At 37.5% G+C, this 12,982-nt stretch overlaps 1 protein-coding gene across 1 annotated transcript; it reads left to right on the plus strand.

Annotated features, from left to right (window-relative positions):
- The first annotated feature begins 8,907 nt into the window (after positions 1–8,907).
- On the plus strand, positions 8,908–9,870 carry LOC127684516 (olfactory receptor 4F3/4F16/4F29-like). Its single transcript, XM_052181429.1, has one exon. It carries the CDS (start codon positions 8,908–8,910, stop codon positions 9,868–9,870), a length of 963 nt encoding a protein of 320 aa, XP_052037389.1.
- The last annotated feature ends 3,112 nt before the right edge of the window (positions 9,871–12,982 follow it).

The following is a 12,982-nucleotide window of genomic DNA, read 5'->3' on the forward strand; positions in this document are numbered from 1 at the left end:
GGTCTGGTCTTAGATAAAAGGCTCAGATTAGAAGATATTTACATTTGAGGAATCTCATACAATGTCCTTGCCAAGGACTCAAGGTGGATCCTAGGGCAGATAAAAAAATTTACATTTGAGTTAATGCAAAGCTTAGAGCTGCCTCAGGGGAAGCTAGTGAGGAAGTTTTGAGAAATTGTTTCTGCCTTACAGGCCCCACCTAAGGAGTGTTTGGCTTTAAAAAAAAAAAAAAAAAAGTGTTTTGTCTCTGTTTCAATACTAGAAGTTAAGATCTTAAAAATTTCAGTGTATAATGTTCATAGAATGTTTGTTACAGGCCCTTGCTCCTATAGACTTTTAGAATTTTTAGGTAAATGGCTTTCAAAGGTTGTTAGGATATATTAATTGGCTTTATCTTATATTTACCTCATTTTAAGCTTGCCACAGAAGGTCTTAAACCTCTGTTTTCAAGGTAGGAAACATTTGTTCCTTGCTTCAAGCAACAATCAAATTTATTATTAATGGTTGGTCTATTACATGGCAAGCATTTTTAGGCAAAATTAATAATTGTTATCCAAAAGATAATTTGTACTATCAGATCACATGTTTATTCCTTTAAGTTTCTCCCTGCTTCAACACAGATACCTGAATTGGGTGCTATAGCAGCTATTTTTAAGATGTTAAAGGTCAAGCTTTTAATAATAGTAGATATACATAGCTCATGGTTTATAATTGCTTAAAATTGGTCCATTTTTAATACTGCTAATTCTTAATTTCTACAGTTTATACAAATGTGATTCAAATTTCTAAGAACAAAGGATATATTCTCTAAATGACTGTCCTTTAGGTATTTGAAATAATTTTATATTTTGTGCACATCAAATTATAAAGATTTGTTCTTGATGTCCTCAGTTTCTACCTCTACCACGTAATGGTGTTAATCCTAGAGGACTTAGTTATTACAGATAAATGATATTCATATTTCTAATTTAGAAGAAAAAAAAATATGTACATGTGACTAATGATTCATTTTTAGGCTGTCTAGTTGCAACTGCTCTAACAGAAAAAGCAACTATATTTTATATAATTACATAGTTATTGCCTATGTTATGGTTTATACTTTGTGTTCCAACTTAAATTAATAAAACAATATCTTCTTGGAAGAAAGAAGAGAGGGGAAATCGTGTCCCTGTACATATCATTTATATTATGCTTGCATGTTTTTAAGAAAATTTTAAAATTTAGATGCCAAGAAACTCCTTGCTAAATGTATATGACATCTTGTAATTAGACATATTGATGTCTAGGTGAAATGAAGGAATTCACTTACTAACATATGCCATGATCCTGATTTAATATTGGGGGAGAAGGCATGTCCTCTGTTTTTTCCACAGAATGCTGCAGAAGATATGCTGACTGTGTGCTTGCTGAATGCCCAGACCATGGTAACATAAGAGCTATATTGGATATATGTTCTTGACTTACCTCAATTGTTAAATGTCCCAGGTTAGATAAATTGCCTAGCTTCAAGCTTTTAGACTTTGTGGGACAGAACATGGAGACTGTTATGCTAGCTTAGGAAAAATTAATTAAGAAGAGTTAAAATGACTCTTCTCCTTATTGTGCTCAGCTGACTCAACCATAGACTGGTCTAGAAATAATTCCAATATTGAAGATTCCAATTTTGAAGATGGCTAACAATCTTCAGCCAGCTGTGTTAATTTAACATATAGTCTCCACTTTTCCTGAGAAGTAACAGCTTAATTCTTGATTCACAAGGCTACCTCTCCCACCTCAGAGGCCAAGCTTTGGATCCTTAAAGTTGTTAATTTACAACTGAATTGGATACTTCTGGGACAAGTTAATCCTATTCCACCTTTAACTCTTGACCTTGTCTGTTAAGCAGACTGGCTGTCTCCACCCAGGCTCACCTGGATGGAGAGATTACATGTCTGTTAAAGACACTTGCAGACCCCCCTGGCTTCAAAACTTACACAAGTGGATCTCCAAAGAGGGAGCCACATAGAACTCAGATCTATGTGTGTTTGTTTTTGAACAAACATGGGTACCAGCGAGACGTGCGAGGCAAAGCACTGCATGGGGAGGTGAATTTCTGCTTCTGAGTCCCCAGGAAGTACACCTAATTGCATAGGGGTTAACGTCGAGAGGCTGTCCTTAAAATAATAAGGGAGCCTATTACCCCTCCTCTGAAAAAGACGTTATACAATATTTAAGAGGAATTACGGTCAATGCTTCCCCTCCTGGTTAAGGCCCGCCTTCTTATGAAGGATATTTATCCACTTGTTTTCTACCTCCTCGTGTTCAAATTAATAAAAAAAGGGAGGACATGTACAGAGCCATATTGGGGCAGTCTTGCACTTGGTCAGAGTTTGACTTTGGTCAAGGTTAACTTCTCCCAGTTAGCCAGGATCCTGCTCCACCTAGGGTGGAGTGCACGTAGTAAAGGTTAAGTTCATTGTTCTTCCTGGTATAGGGATTCCTGAATTAAACAGGTGACCCACCCAGCTGCCGGAGCAGTCAAGACGAAGACCTCCAAGAGAAGCTAGACAACTTCCACCGGAACTCAGCCTGGAGTCTGGGGGGAGGGTTTGCCCAAACTGTTAAAAGGTCCGGCGCCATTAAAGTTTACGGCTTTGATCAGTGAACATTGACTTAGCCGTACTTTCTTTTCGCTTCTCTTCCCTATGACCCCAAAATTCTCTCAACAGGTAACCCAGTTCACATGTAGCTGCTGGCGGCTACAGGTAATGTATGCTCTCTCCATTTTCTTTTTGGAGGCACTCAGGGCTATGAGTTTTCCTCTTAGCACTGCTTTCATTGTGTCCCATAGATTTGGGTATGTTGTGTCTTCATTTTCAATGTGTTCTAAAAACTCTTTAATTTCTTTCTTTATTTCTTCCTTGACCAAGGTATCTTTGAGTAGAATATTGTTCAGTTTCCACGTGTATGTGGGTTTTCTGTTGTTTTTGTTGCTATTGAAGACCACTTTTACTCCATAGTGATCTGATAGGAGGAATGAGATTAGTTCAATCTTCTTATATTTGTTGAGGTCTGTCTTGTGACCGATTATATGGTCGATTTTGGAGAAGTTACCATGAGGTGCTGAGAAAAAGGTATATTCTTTTGCTCTAGGATAGAATGTTCTATATATATCTGTTAAATCTAATTTGTCCAAAGCTTCAATTAGTCTCATTGTGTCCCTGTTTAGTTTCTCTTTTCCTGATCAGTCCATTGAGCAAAGTGCAGTGTTGAAGTCACCCACAATTATTGTGTTAGGTGCAATGTGTGCTTTGAGCTTTAATAAAGTTTCTTTTACGAAAGAGAGTGCACTTGCATTTGGAGCGTAGATGTTCAGGATTGAGAGTTCTTCTTGTTGTATTTTTTCTTTGACCAGCAAGAAGTGTCCCTCAGAGTCTCTTTTGATGACTTTGGATTGAAAGTCAATTTTATCTGACATTAAAATGGCTACTCCAGCTTGTTTCCTGAGACCATTTGCTTGTAAAATTGTCTTACAGCCTTTTACTCTAAGGTAGTGTTTGTCTTTGACCCTGAGGTGTGTTTCCTGTAAGCAGCAAAATGTAGGGTCCTGTTTATGTATCCAGTCAGTTAGTCTATGTCTTTTTATTGGGGCATTGAGTCCATTGATGTTAAGAGATATTAAGGAATAGTGATTGTTACATCCTGTCATTTTTGATGTTATTTTTTAAATTTGATTGGTTAACTTCTTTTGGGTTTGATGAAAGGTTACTATCTTGCTTTTTCCAAGGTGAAGTTTCCTTCCTTGTATTGGTGTTTTCCTCCTATTATCCTTTGTAGGGCTGGGTTTGTGGATAGATATTGGGAAAACTTGGTTTTGTCGTGGAATATCTTAGTTTCTCCATCTACGGTGATTGAGAGTTTTGCTGGATATAGTAATTTTGGCTGGCATTTGAGTTGTCTTAGAGTTTGCATGAAGTCTGCCCAGGATCTTCTAACCTTCATAGTCTCAGGTGAAAAGTCTGCTGTGATTCTGATAGGTCTTCCTTTATATGTTACTTGGCCTTTTTCTCTTACTGCCTTTAATATTCTTTCTTTGTTTAGTACATTTGGTGTTTTGATTATTATGTGACAGGAAGTATTTCTGTTCTGGTCCAGTCTGTTTGGAGTTCTGTAGGCTTCTTGTATATTCATGGGCATCTCTCCCTTTAGGTTAGGGAAGTTTTCTTCCATAATTTTATTGAATATATTTGCTGGCCCTTTAAATTATAAATCTTCACTCTCATCTATGCCTATAATCATTAGGTTTGGTATTCTCATTGTGTCCTGGATTTCCTGGATATTTTGGGTTACAAGCTTTTTGCTTTTTGCATTTTCTTTAACTGTTGTGTCCATGGTTTCTATGGTATCTTCAGCATCTGAGATTCTTTCTTCTATCTCTTGTATTCTGTTGTTATTTGCATCTCTGTCCACTGATTTCTTCCCAAGGCTTTCTATCTCCAAAGTTGTCTCCCTTTCAGTTTTCTTAGTTGTTTCTACTTCTGATTTTAGATCCTGGATGGTTTTGCTTAGCTCCTTCAGTTGCTTGTTTGTGCTTTCCTGTAATTCTTTAAGAGATTTTTGTGTTTCCTCTTTCATGACCTCAGCCTGTTGACCAAAGTCCTCCTGTATTTCTTTAAGTGTTTTTTGTGTTTCCTCATTATTGACTTTTGTATTCTCCTGGATTTCTTTCAATGATTTTTGTGTTTCCCTTGCAAGGGCTTCTAACTTTTGATCCATTTTCTCCTGAATTTCTTTAAGTATGTCCTTTATGTGTTCCTGTACCAGCATCATGACCAGTGATTTTAAATCCAAATCTTGTTTTACTGGTGTGATGGGGAATCCAGGACATGCTGGTAAAGGAGAATTGGGTTCAGATGTTGCCATATTGCCTTGATTTCTGTTAGTGACATTCCTGCGTTTGCCCTTTGCCATCTATTTCTCACTGGTGTTAGTTGGTCTTGTCAATGCTGCACTCACCAGTGCAAGCTGCCCCTTCCCAGGTGGCCTCTGGTGCACAGCTTTCCTCCTGCACTGCCTTGAGACAGGGTGCTGTTGCCCAGGCTGTTCAGATTCCCAGTGTGCTCCGGCTAGGGCCTGCTGGATTCACTGAAGCACACCGACTTCTTCCCGCTGGCCGCCCGGAAGCCCCTCTTGCCTCTTGCAGGACCTGGAGATGTGGTTTTGCCGCCCAGGCTGATCTGAATCTGGAAGCGAAGAGATCTGAGGGCTCCCACCAGAGGCCTCAGGACCTGAACCTAAGCTCCATGACACAGGAGCAAGCTGTGCTGTGAGCTCCCAGACTGCCTCTGTGTGCACACCAGGTCTCCTGAACTTCCTGGAGACTGAGTGCTGTGGCCCAGGCTGTTCAGATCCCAAAGCAGGCACCTGAAGGCTCCTGCTGGGGCCCGCTGGATTCACCAGAGCACACCAACTTCTCCCCGCTGGCCGCCTGGAAGCCTACCATGCAGTTTTTAAAACTATTGTTCTGTAGTATTGCTTAAAGTCAGGGATACTGATTCCCCCAGAATTTCTTTTGTTGTTGAGAATAGTTTTAGCTATCCTGGGTTTTTTGTTATTCCAGATGAATTTGAGAATTGCTTTTTCTAACTCTGGAAGAACTGAGTTGGGATTTTGAGGGGATTGCGTTGAATCTGTAGATCGCTTTTGGCAAGATGGCCATTTTAACTATATTAATCCTGCCAATCCCGAGCACAGAAGATTTTTCCATTTTCTGAGGTCTTCTTTGCTTTCCTTCTTCAGAGACCTGAAGTTCTTGTCATATAGATCTTTCACTTGTTTGGTTAGAGTCACACCAAAATACTTTATATTGTTTGTGGCTATTGTGAAGGGTGTCATTTCCCTAATTTCTTTTTCAACCTTCTTATCCTTTGAGTATAGGAAGCAACCATTTCCTTAGTTATATAAATATAAAATTAAACCACAATACATTTCATTGTTTCTAAAATCTTTAGTGTGCTATGGTATTTATTGAAAAATAAGGCGATATTCTTCTGCATTCATTTTTACTTTTATGCACAACAGTATATTATCATGCTCTGCTGCTATCTACCATTTTGATAAACTGTGTTGTTATTCTTGTGAAACAGTCATAGCCTTTTTGTTCCCAGTGGTCTCTAGGACTTTAATTGAATATGTGTAACATTGTTTATTTTATGATCAATTGATGACTATTTTGGTTATTTTACTTACTTTTGAGGTTTACTTACCATATCAGCTTCTAAATCTTCTACATCTAAATCTGGGCACACATCTATAATTATACAACCTATTTTTTACTGAAAACAAAAAGTTTCCTAGACATTTCACTTCCCAAAGAACATTATAATTAGCACATTGGTTTCTTTCAATTAATTCTAGATATACTTACCTAATATTAAGGAATAAGAGTAATGAATGATTATTAATAATTGTATCCATATAGGCTAAAGATACAAAACCTATTTCATTTCTATTTTTGTTCTTACATTACTGTGAGTTACAAATATTTTCTTGTCACAAAGGCCACACCAAGTAAGTCTCCAGAGAAGAAAATCCTGTATCTATGTGATCCTTCTAAATTACAATGTTTTTAAGCACCTCTTGGTCAGCAGCCTCTTGAGGTATATATAATTAGCTTTTTTTCTCCCTATTGGAAGATTCCATGTGGCACTTCATGTGAGAGGACACAGGGACCCAGAACTATGCCAAGATACATTTGTTCTCATTCAGGTAAATAAACAGGTAGAAGTAAACTTAGCAATGCTTAAATTGCTTATTGTCAGATGTTAGTTTGAGTTGGAACTGTGGTGAAAACAAATTATATTCTAAAGGAATGTGTTTGTGGGAGCATAGAGCAAAGCAGAGAGCAGTCAGGAAAGGAACTGAACAGCACAGGAAAATAGTCATTTAACATCAGTTGAAGTATTGGAAAAGGCTAAGTACCTGAGAACCTTTGAGCTAGAACCACATTGTAAATGGCCTTGAGCAGTCAAAGAACTTTATGTTATTTTCTTCTAAACTTATGTCATAATTAGGCATTCTGTGCTCAATGATAATTGATTAAATGAATGATCTAACAATGTGCAAAGTGAAAATACAGACAGATTTAAGTGGGGGAGATAAAATTATAATTCAAATATTTTATGCCTAATTTACAGTAAGCTTTCACATTTTTAACCAGTTATATACTAGCTTTTCATATTTGATAGTTGTTTTGTGTGCATTCCATATGATCTAGGTTGACACTTTCATTTTGTTCTCATTTTTATTTTATGATCAATTTTTGAAGCTTGATAATAATTTTTAGTATTTAAAAGGGAAACATGTCAGCAAAGGCAAATTTTAAATCTTAGCAGCACTCTAGGAAGTTGTGTGTGTGTGTGTGTGTGTGTGTGTGTGTGTGTGTGTGTGTGTGTATTAAGAAGAAAGGAAAGAGAGGGAGAGAGAAAGGAGTTAATCAATCTAGCTTGGAAGTCAGGAACAGATCAGGAAGGGAACTTTAAAGAGATAGTAAGGAAGACAAAAATCAGAGGAAATATGCTTAGGACAAGCTTAGGGTAGAGTTAGAGATATTAAAAGCAAAATTTACAGTTTATTTTTCTATTACTTTGCAACTCTATTCAATCTTAAATTATATAATCATATATTTTAAGTGGCTTAAGAACATAAATACACAACTTTTCATTTTCAACAAATACTTTCCTCCATTTTCTAAGTTTCCTGATTCTAAACTTTGGAATGCACTAATGAGAATAAAGCTGTATACGTATTGCTGTTGGAGAATTAATAAGTGAATTAAATTTGTATTGGATACTAATAATAGGCATAGTGTTCTGTGAGAACAAATACACTAATTTTACATTTGAAATGTTGTTTTTGGTCAATAAAAATGATGTGAATAGTGTAATGTGTTACTGAATGGGGTATAGGAATTCCATAGAGTTATGAAGAAATACTCTTACATTATTGTGTGTATGTGTGTTTGTAATCCATGTGTTTATGAATGATTAATAAATAAAGATTGTTCACCATAATTTTTATAATAAATGCTGAAATGGAAATGGAAAACATTTTGACATGATAATGTTTTTTCTCTATTTATACCATTAAAGTGACAAGTTTTATATTATATGGTAGTTCTATTTTAATCTTTTCTCTTGTCTTTTTTTTCTACCTTATAATCTGCTCAGTTCTCTTTTTGTATGCATTCTTGAGGAGAAAATCCAGTGTCTTAAATATATTAGATAAACATATCAATACTATGTTGCAAATCTAGTCTCAACTTAATATTTAAAACATCTCCATACGTACGTATTCTTTAAAAAAAAATGGATGTGTTAATTTACGATGCCATCAACAATTTGTAACAAATCCTCATCCTAAAGGTTCATTCAAAAATTATGTGTATGTGTCTTTGTCCAAAAGTTTATGTTCTATAATTGTGGAAACCTCATGGAAATGAAGAGGTATCTTTAGAGTCACTGGACTTGAATTCCTTACAGCTAGAACTGCTGTAAGCTGCTTGACATCCTGCCAAGAACAAAACTAGGGTCTTTTGCAAGAGTTTCAAGTGTTCTTAACAGATGAGCTATCTCTCAAAGTCCAAATATCCTTTAAGAAGGTCAAAGGTCCTTTAAGAAACATCTATTAAACCTTATCATCTTTTGAGTTTTTGATGAAATATTTTGTTATAGGTGTTTAGTTATACTTAAAACTAATTTATGATTTTTTTGTTATTAGTTGTGATTAGAACTTGCTCACATCTCTGTATTCATTTTAGTTGCAAAGTTTTAGTAAAAACAGTTTTCACAACTTGGAGATTCCCCTTTTCTCTTTATATATTATAATTTCTCCCATTTTCTTCCTCAGGTATCATTACGCACAAAGCCAATGGAAGTTGTGAATCAGTCTATCGTGTCAGAGTTTGTGTTCCTGGGACTCACCAACTCTTGGGACATCCAACTATTTCTTTTTGTGTTCTCCTCCATATTTTATGTAGCAAGCATCACAGGAAATTCTCTCATTGTCTTTACTGTGGCATCTGACCCTCATTTACACTCTCCAATGTACTTTCTGTTGGCTAACCTCTCTTTCATTGACTTAGGTGTATGTTCTGTTATTTCCCCCAAGATGATGTATGATCTCTTTAGAAAGCATAAAATCATCTCTTTTAGAGGTTGTGTTGCTCAAATCTTCTTCATTCACTTCATTGGTGGTGTGGAAATGGTTTTACTCATAGCCATGGCCTTTGACAGGTATGTGGCCATATGTAAACCTCTTCATTACCTAATTATTATGAGTCCAAGAATGTGCATCTTATTTTCAGTGGCCTCCTGGGTGATTGGCTTTATGCATTCTTCGTTTCAACTGGCTTTTGTAGTAAACTTACCATTCTGTGGACCAAATGTTTTAGACAGCTTCTATTGTGACTTTCCCAGGTTCATCAAACTTGCCTGTATGGACACATACAGATTGAAATTACTGATCTCAGTCAACAGTGGATTCATGTCTGTTGGTTCTTTCTTCATATTGATCATTTCCTATATTGTCATTATATTTACTGTTCAGAAACACTCTTCAAGTGGTTCCTCCAAGGCTCTGTCTACACTTTCAGCTCATGTTATGGTGGTCATCTTATTCTTTGGTCCTGTGATGTTCATCTATACATGGCCTTATTCTTTCACACACTTGGATAAATTTCTGCCTATATTTGATGCAATTGTCACTCCCTTTCTGAACCCAGTGATCTATACATTCAGAAATCAAGAAATGAAAATGGCAATGATGAGAGTACTTAGCCAGATAATGGGATACAGACAAACTATTAAACACTTGGACTCTGATCAGTCTTAAGTAAATATAGATGTTCATTGTTAACCAGTTTCTGAGAAAAATATTTTCTTGCCTATTTTGATATGCATATTCATGATTATATATGGTATTTTGTCTGATATGTACTAATGAATAACAGGAGTTGCATTTGTTTATATAGGAAAAATAAAGCAAATCTAAATTTCTACAGAATAACATCTCTCTGAAGGAAGCTCTTAGACATAGATGAGGGAATGCTTTAAGGTCTTCAGGTATAGGAACTTTTTTTATTCCTCTTACAAATAATTTATGTTTAAAATTACGTGTATTTGTATGTTACATGTGCACACGCAAATGCAAGTGCCCCAAAATACTTGTCAGCAGACTTCAAGAAATATCAAACATTATATGTTGGGACGCATTTGACTACATTCATAGAGAAAAGGATGGTTCAACATATGTTAATCAACAAATGTTCTTTGATACATAAATAGTCACAAAATCAGGATTACATATTAATCTCTGTAAAGGCAGAGTCAGCCTTTAACAAAATTCATCACTTCATGATAAAAATATCATGCTTTCTAATGCTAGAAGAAAGATATCTCAGGATAATACATGTTGCACTCTATAAATCTATAGCCAACATCATGGTAAATGGAGAAAAAATTGAAACACTCTATTAAAAATCAGTAGAATGATACTTTCTGTGCCAGTATTCAAAGTAGGAATTATATTATTAGCTAGAGCAGTTATACAACAGAAAGTGGTAAAATCAATGTGGAACTCTGAAGCGGTCAGAGAAAAAAGTAGGTAGTTGAATTAGTTACTGTGTTACAATAAAATTCCATGACCAAAGCCAGCTAAAAGGATAGTTTATTATGTCATATGCTTCCAGAGGTGATGTCCACAACAGCAAGGAAGCAGTAGGTGTTGGATCAGGAAGCTGGCTAATCACATTGCCAGTCAAATACACAGAGTAGAGAATGAGCTGGAAGTAAAATGAGGCTATAAACTCTAAATATCCACCTCCCAAAATGCACTTCTCCAGCAAAGATATATATTCCAAGAGGAATGTATACTTCTCCAGCAAAGGTATATATGGCTGGGTTGCCATAACTCTAACAGCACCACCAACTAATCAAATGTTCAAATACAGAAGACTATGGCTCACTCAAACCACCATCGTAGTATAAAATATAGGCTAGGGAAGCATTTCCTAAATAGGACGCTGGTTTCTTAGGGAATAAAGCCAACAACTGGCAAATATGTCTTTTTGAAATTAAGAAGATGTAGAACAGAGAAAATTGTCAATTGAGTGAAGATATAGTCTGCTACATAGGAGAAAATATTGTCCATCTATATATTTGACAAAATATTACTATTTAAGATTATATAATGACTTGAGATTTTTATGAAGAAACCAACCTAATAAAAATGAGCTATAGAGGCAAATAGCAAGTTCTCAAGAGAAATGTTACAATGTTAGTAAATATTTTGGAAGATATGGATCCTGAACAATTCATCTTCTGTAACAAGGCTAGTCTCCAAGTAGTGGGATTGGAAAAGCAACCCAGTCCCAAAACTTTAGACCCACAATCTCTCCTGTCTGCAAGATGCCCTGGGGTAATGCTGGTTGAGAGCTTGTGGAGTGGCCATCTGATGACTGGTCTAACTTAATGTCTAAGCCATAAGTGGGAGCTCAGGCCTTGCATTGTCTGAATGGCCAGGAACCACAAAAGGTGGCAGCCCAGCATCCAAGGGTAGAACCCCATATGACTGACAAAAAGAAAAGAGTCAATAAAATGACTTTTAATGATCTTCTGCTATACTCTTAGATTGACACCTATCCTAGTAATCTGAGAATCACCTTCCAGCAGCTGATGAAAACAGATGCAGAGACTCACAGCCTAACATTATGTAAAACACAGGACTTATAGAATCCTGTAGAAGATAGGGAGGAGTGATTGATTAAGGCAGTGGGGTCAGGGATACCAAGAGAACACAACACACAGAGTCAACTAAGCAGGGTCCATAGGGATTCTCAGGGACTGCAGTGGCAATCACAAAGCCTGCATGGGTCTGTGTTATATCCTCTGCCTACAAGCTGTGGCTCTTTAGCTTAGGATTTTTGTGAAACTTCTAATAGTGGGACTGGGGGTATCTTTTGTCTGCACATGGGACTCTTTTCCTTCTGCTGGGTTGCCTCTTCCAGCCTTGATATGAGGGTTTGTGCTTAGTCTTATTGCATTTTTTAATATCCTGTATGGTTGATACCATAAAAGGCATGTCCTTCTTTAAAAGGAAATAAAGGAGAAGTGGATTTGGGAAAGAATGGAGGTGGGAGGGTGTGGAGAGGAAGGGAGTTAGGGGAGGTTGTGTTTGGGATGTACTTTGTGACAGAAAGGAAAAGAAACATTTTAAAAGGTTTAACATGCTTAACATTTTAAAATGTTCAATAGCTTTAGCGATTGGGGAAGTGATAATTAGAACTCCTTTGAGATTCCATTCACTCCAGTCAGAATCTTTATAATCAAGAAATCAAATGACTGGGGCACCCGGGAGGTTGGCTGGGAGAGGTCAGTGTGCTCTGGTGAGTCCAGCAGGCCCCGGCAGGAGCCTTCAGGTGTCTGCTTCAGGATCTGAACAGCCTGGGCCACAGCACTCTGTCTCCAGGAAGTGCAAGAGGCCTGGTGTGCACCCAGAGGCAGACTGAGCACACAGCTTGCTCCAGCAGCACAGAACTTAGGTACCAGTCCTGAGGCCTCTGGCGGGAGCCTTCAGATCTCCTTTGTGGTATCCAGAACAGCCTGGGCTGCAACACCACATCTCCAGGTCCTGCAAGAGGCCAGAGGGGCACCCAGGAGGCCGGCTGGGAGGAGTCAGTGTGCTCCGGTGAGTCCAGCAGGCCCTGGCAGGAGCCTTCAGGGGTCTGCTTCTGGATCTGAACAGCCTGGGCCACAGCACCCTGTCTCCAGGCAGAGCAGGAGGTCAGCTGTGCACCAGAGGCCACCTGGGAAAAGGCAACTTGCACTGCTGACTCCAGCATTGACAAGACCAACTAACACCAGTGAGAACTAGATGGAAAAAGGCAAATGCAGGAATGTCACTAACAGAAAACAAGGCAATATGGCAGCATCTGAACCCAATTCTC

The sequence above is a fragment of the Apodemus sylvaticus genome, chromosome 5 (assembly GCF_947179515.1).
Source record: "Apodemus sylvaticus chromosome 5, mApoSyl1.1, whole genome shotgun sequence".
Taxonomy (NCBI): Eukaryota; Metazoa; Chordata; class Mammalia; order Rodentia; family Muridae; genus Apodemus; species Apodemus sylvaticus.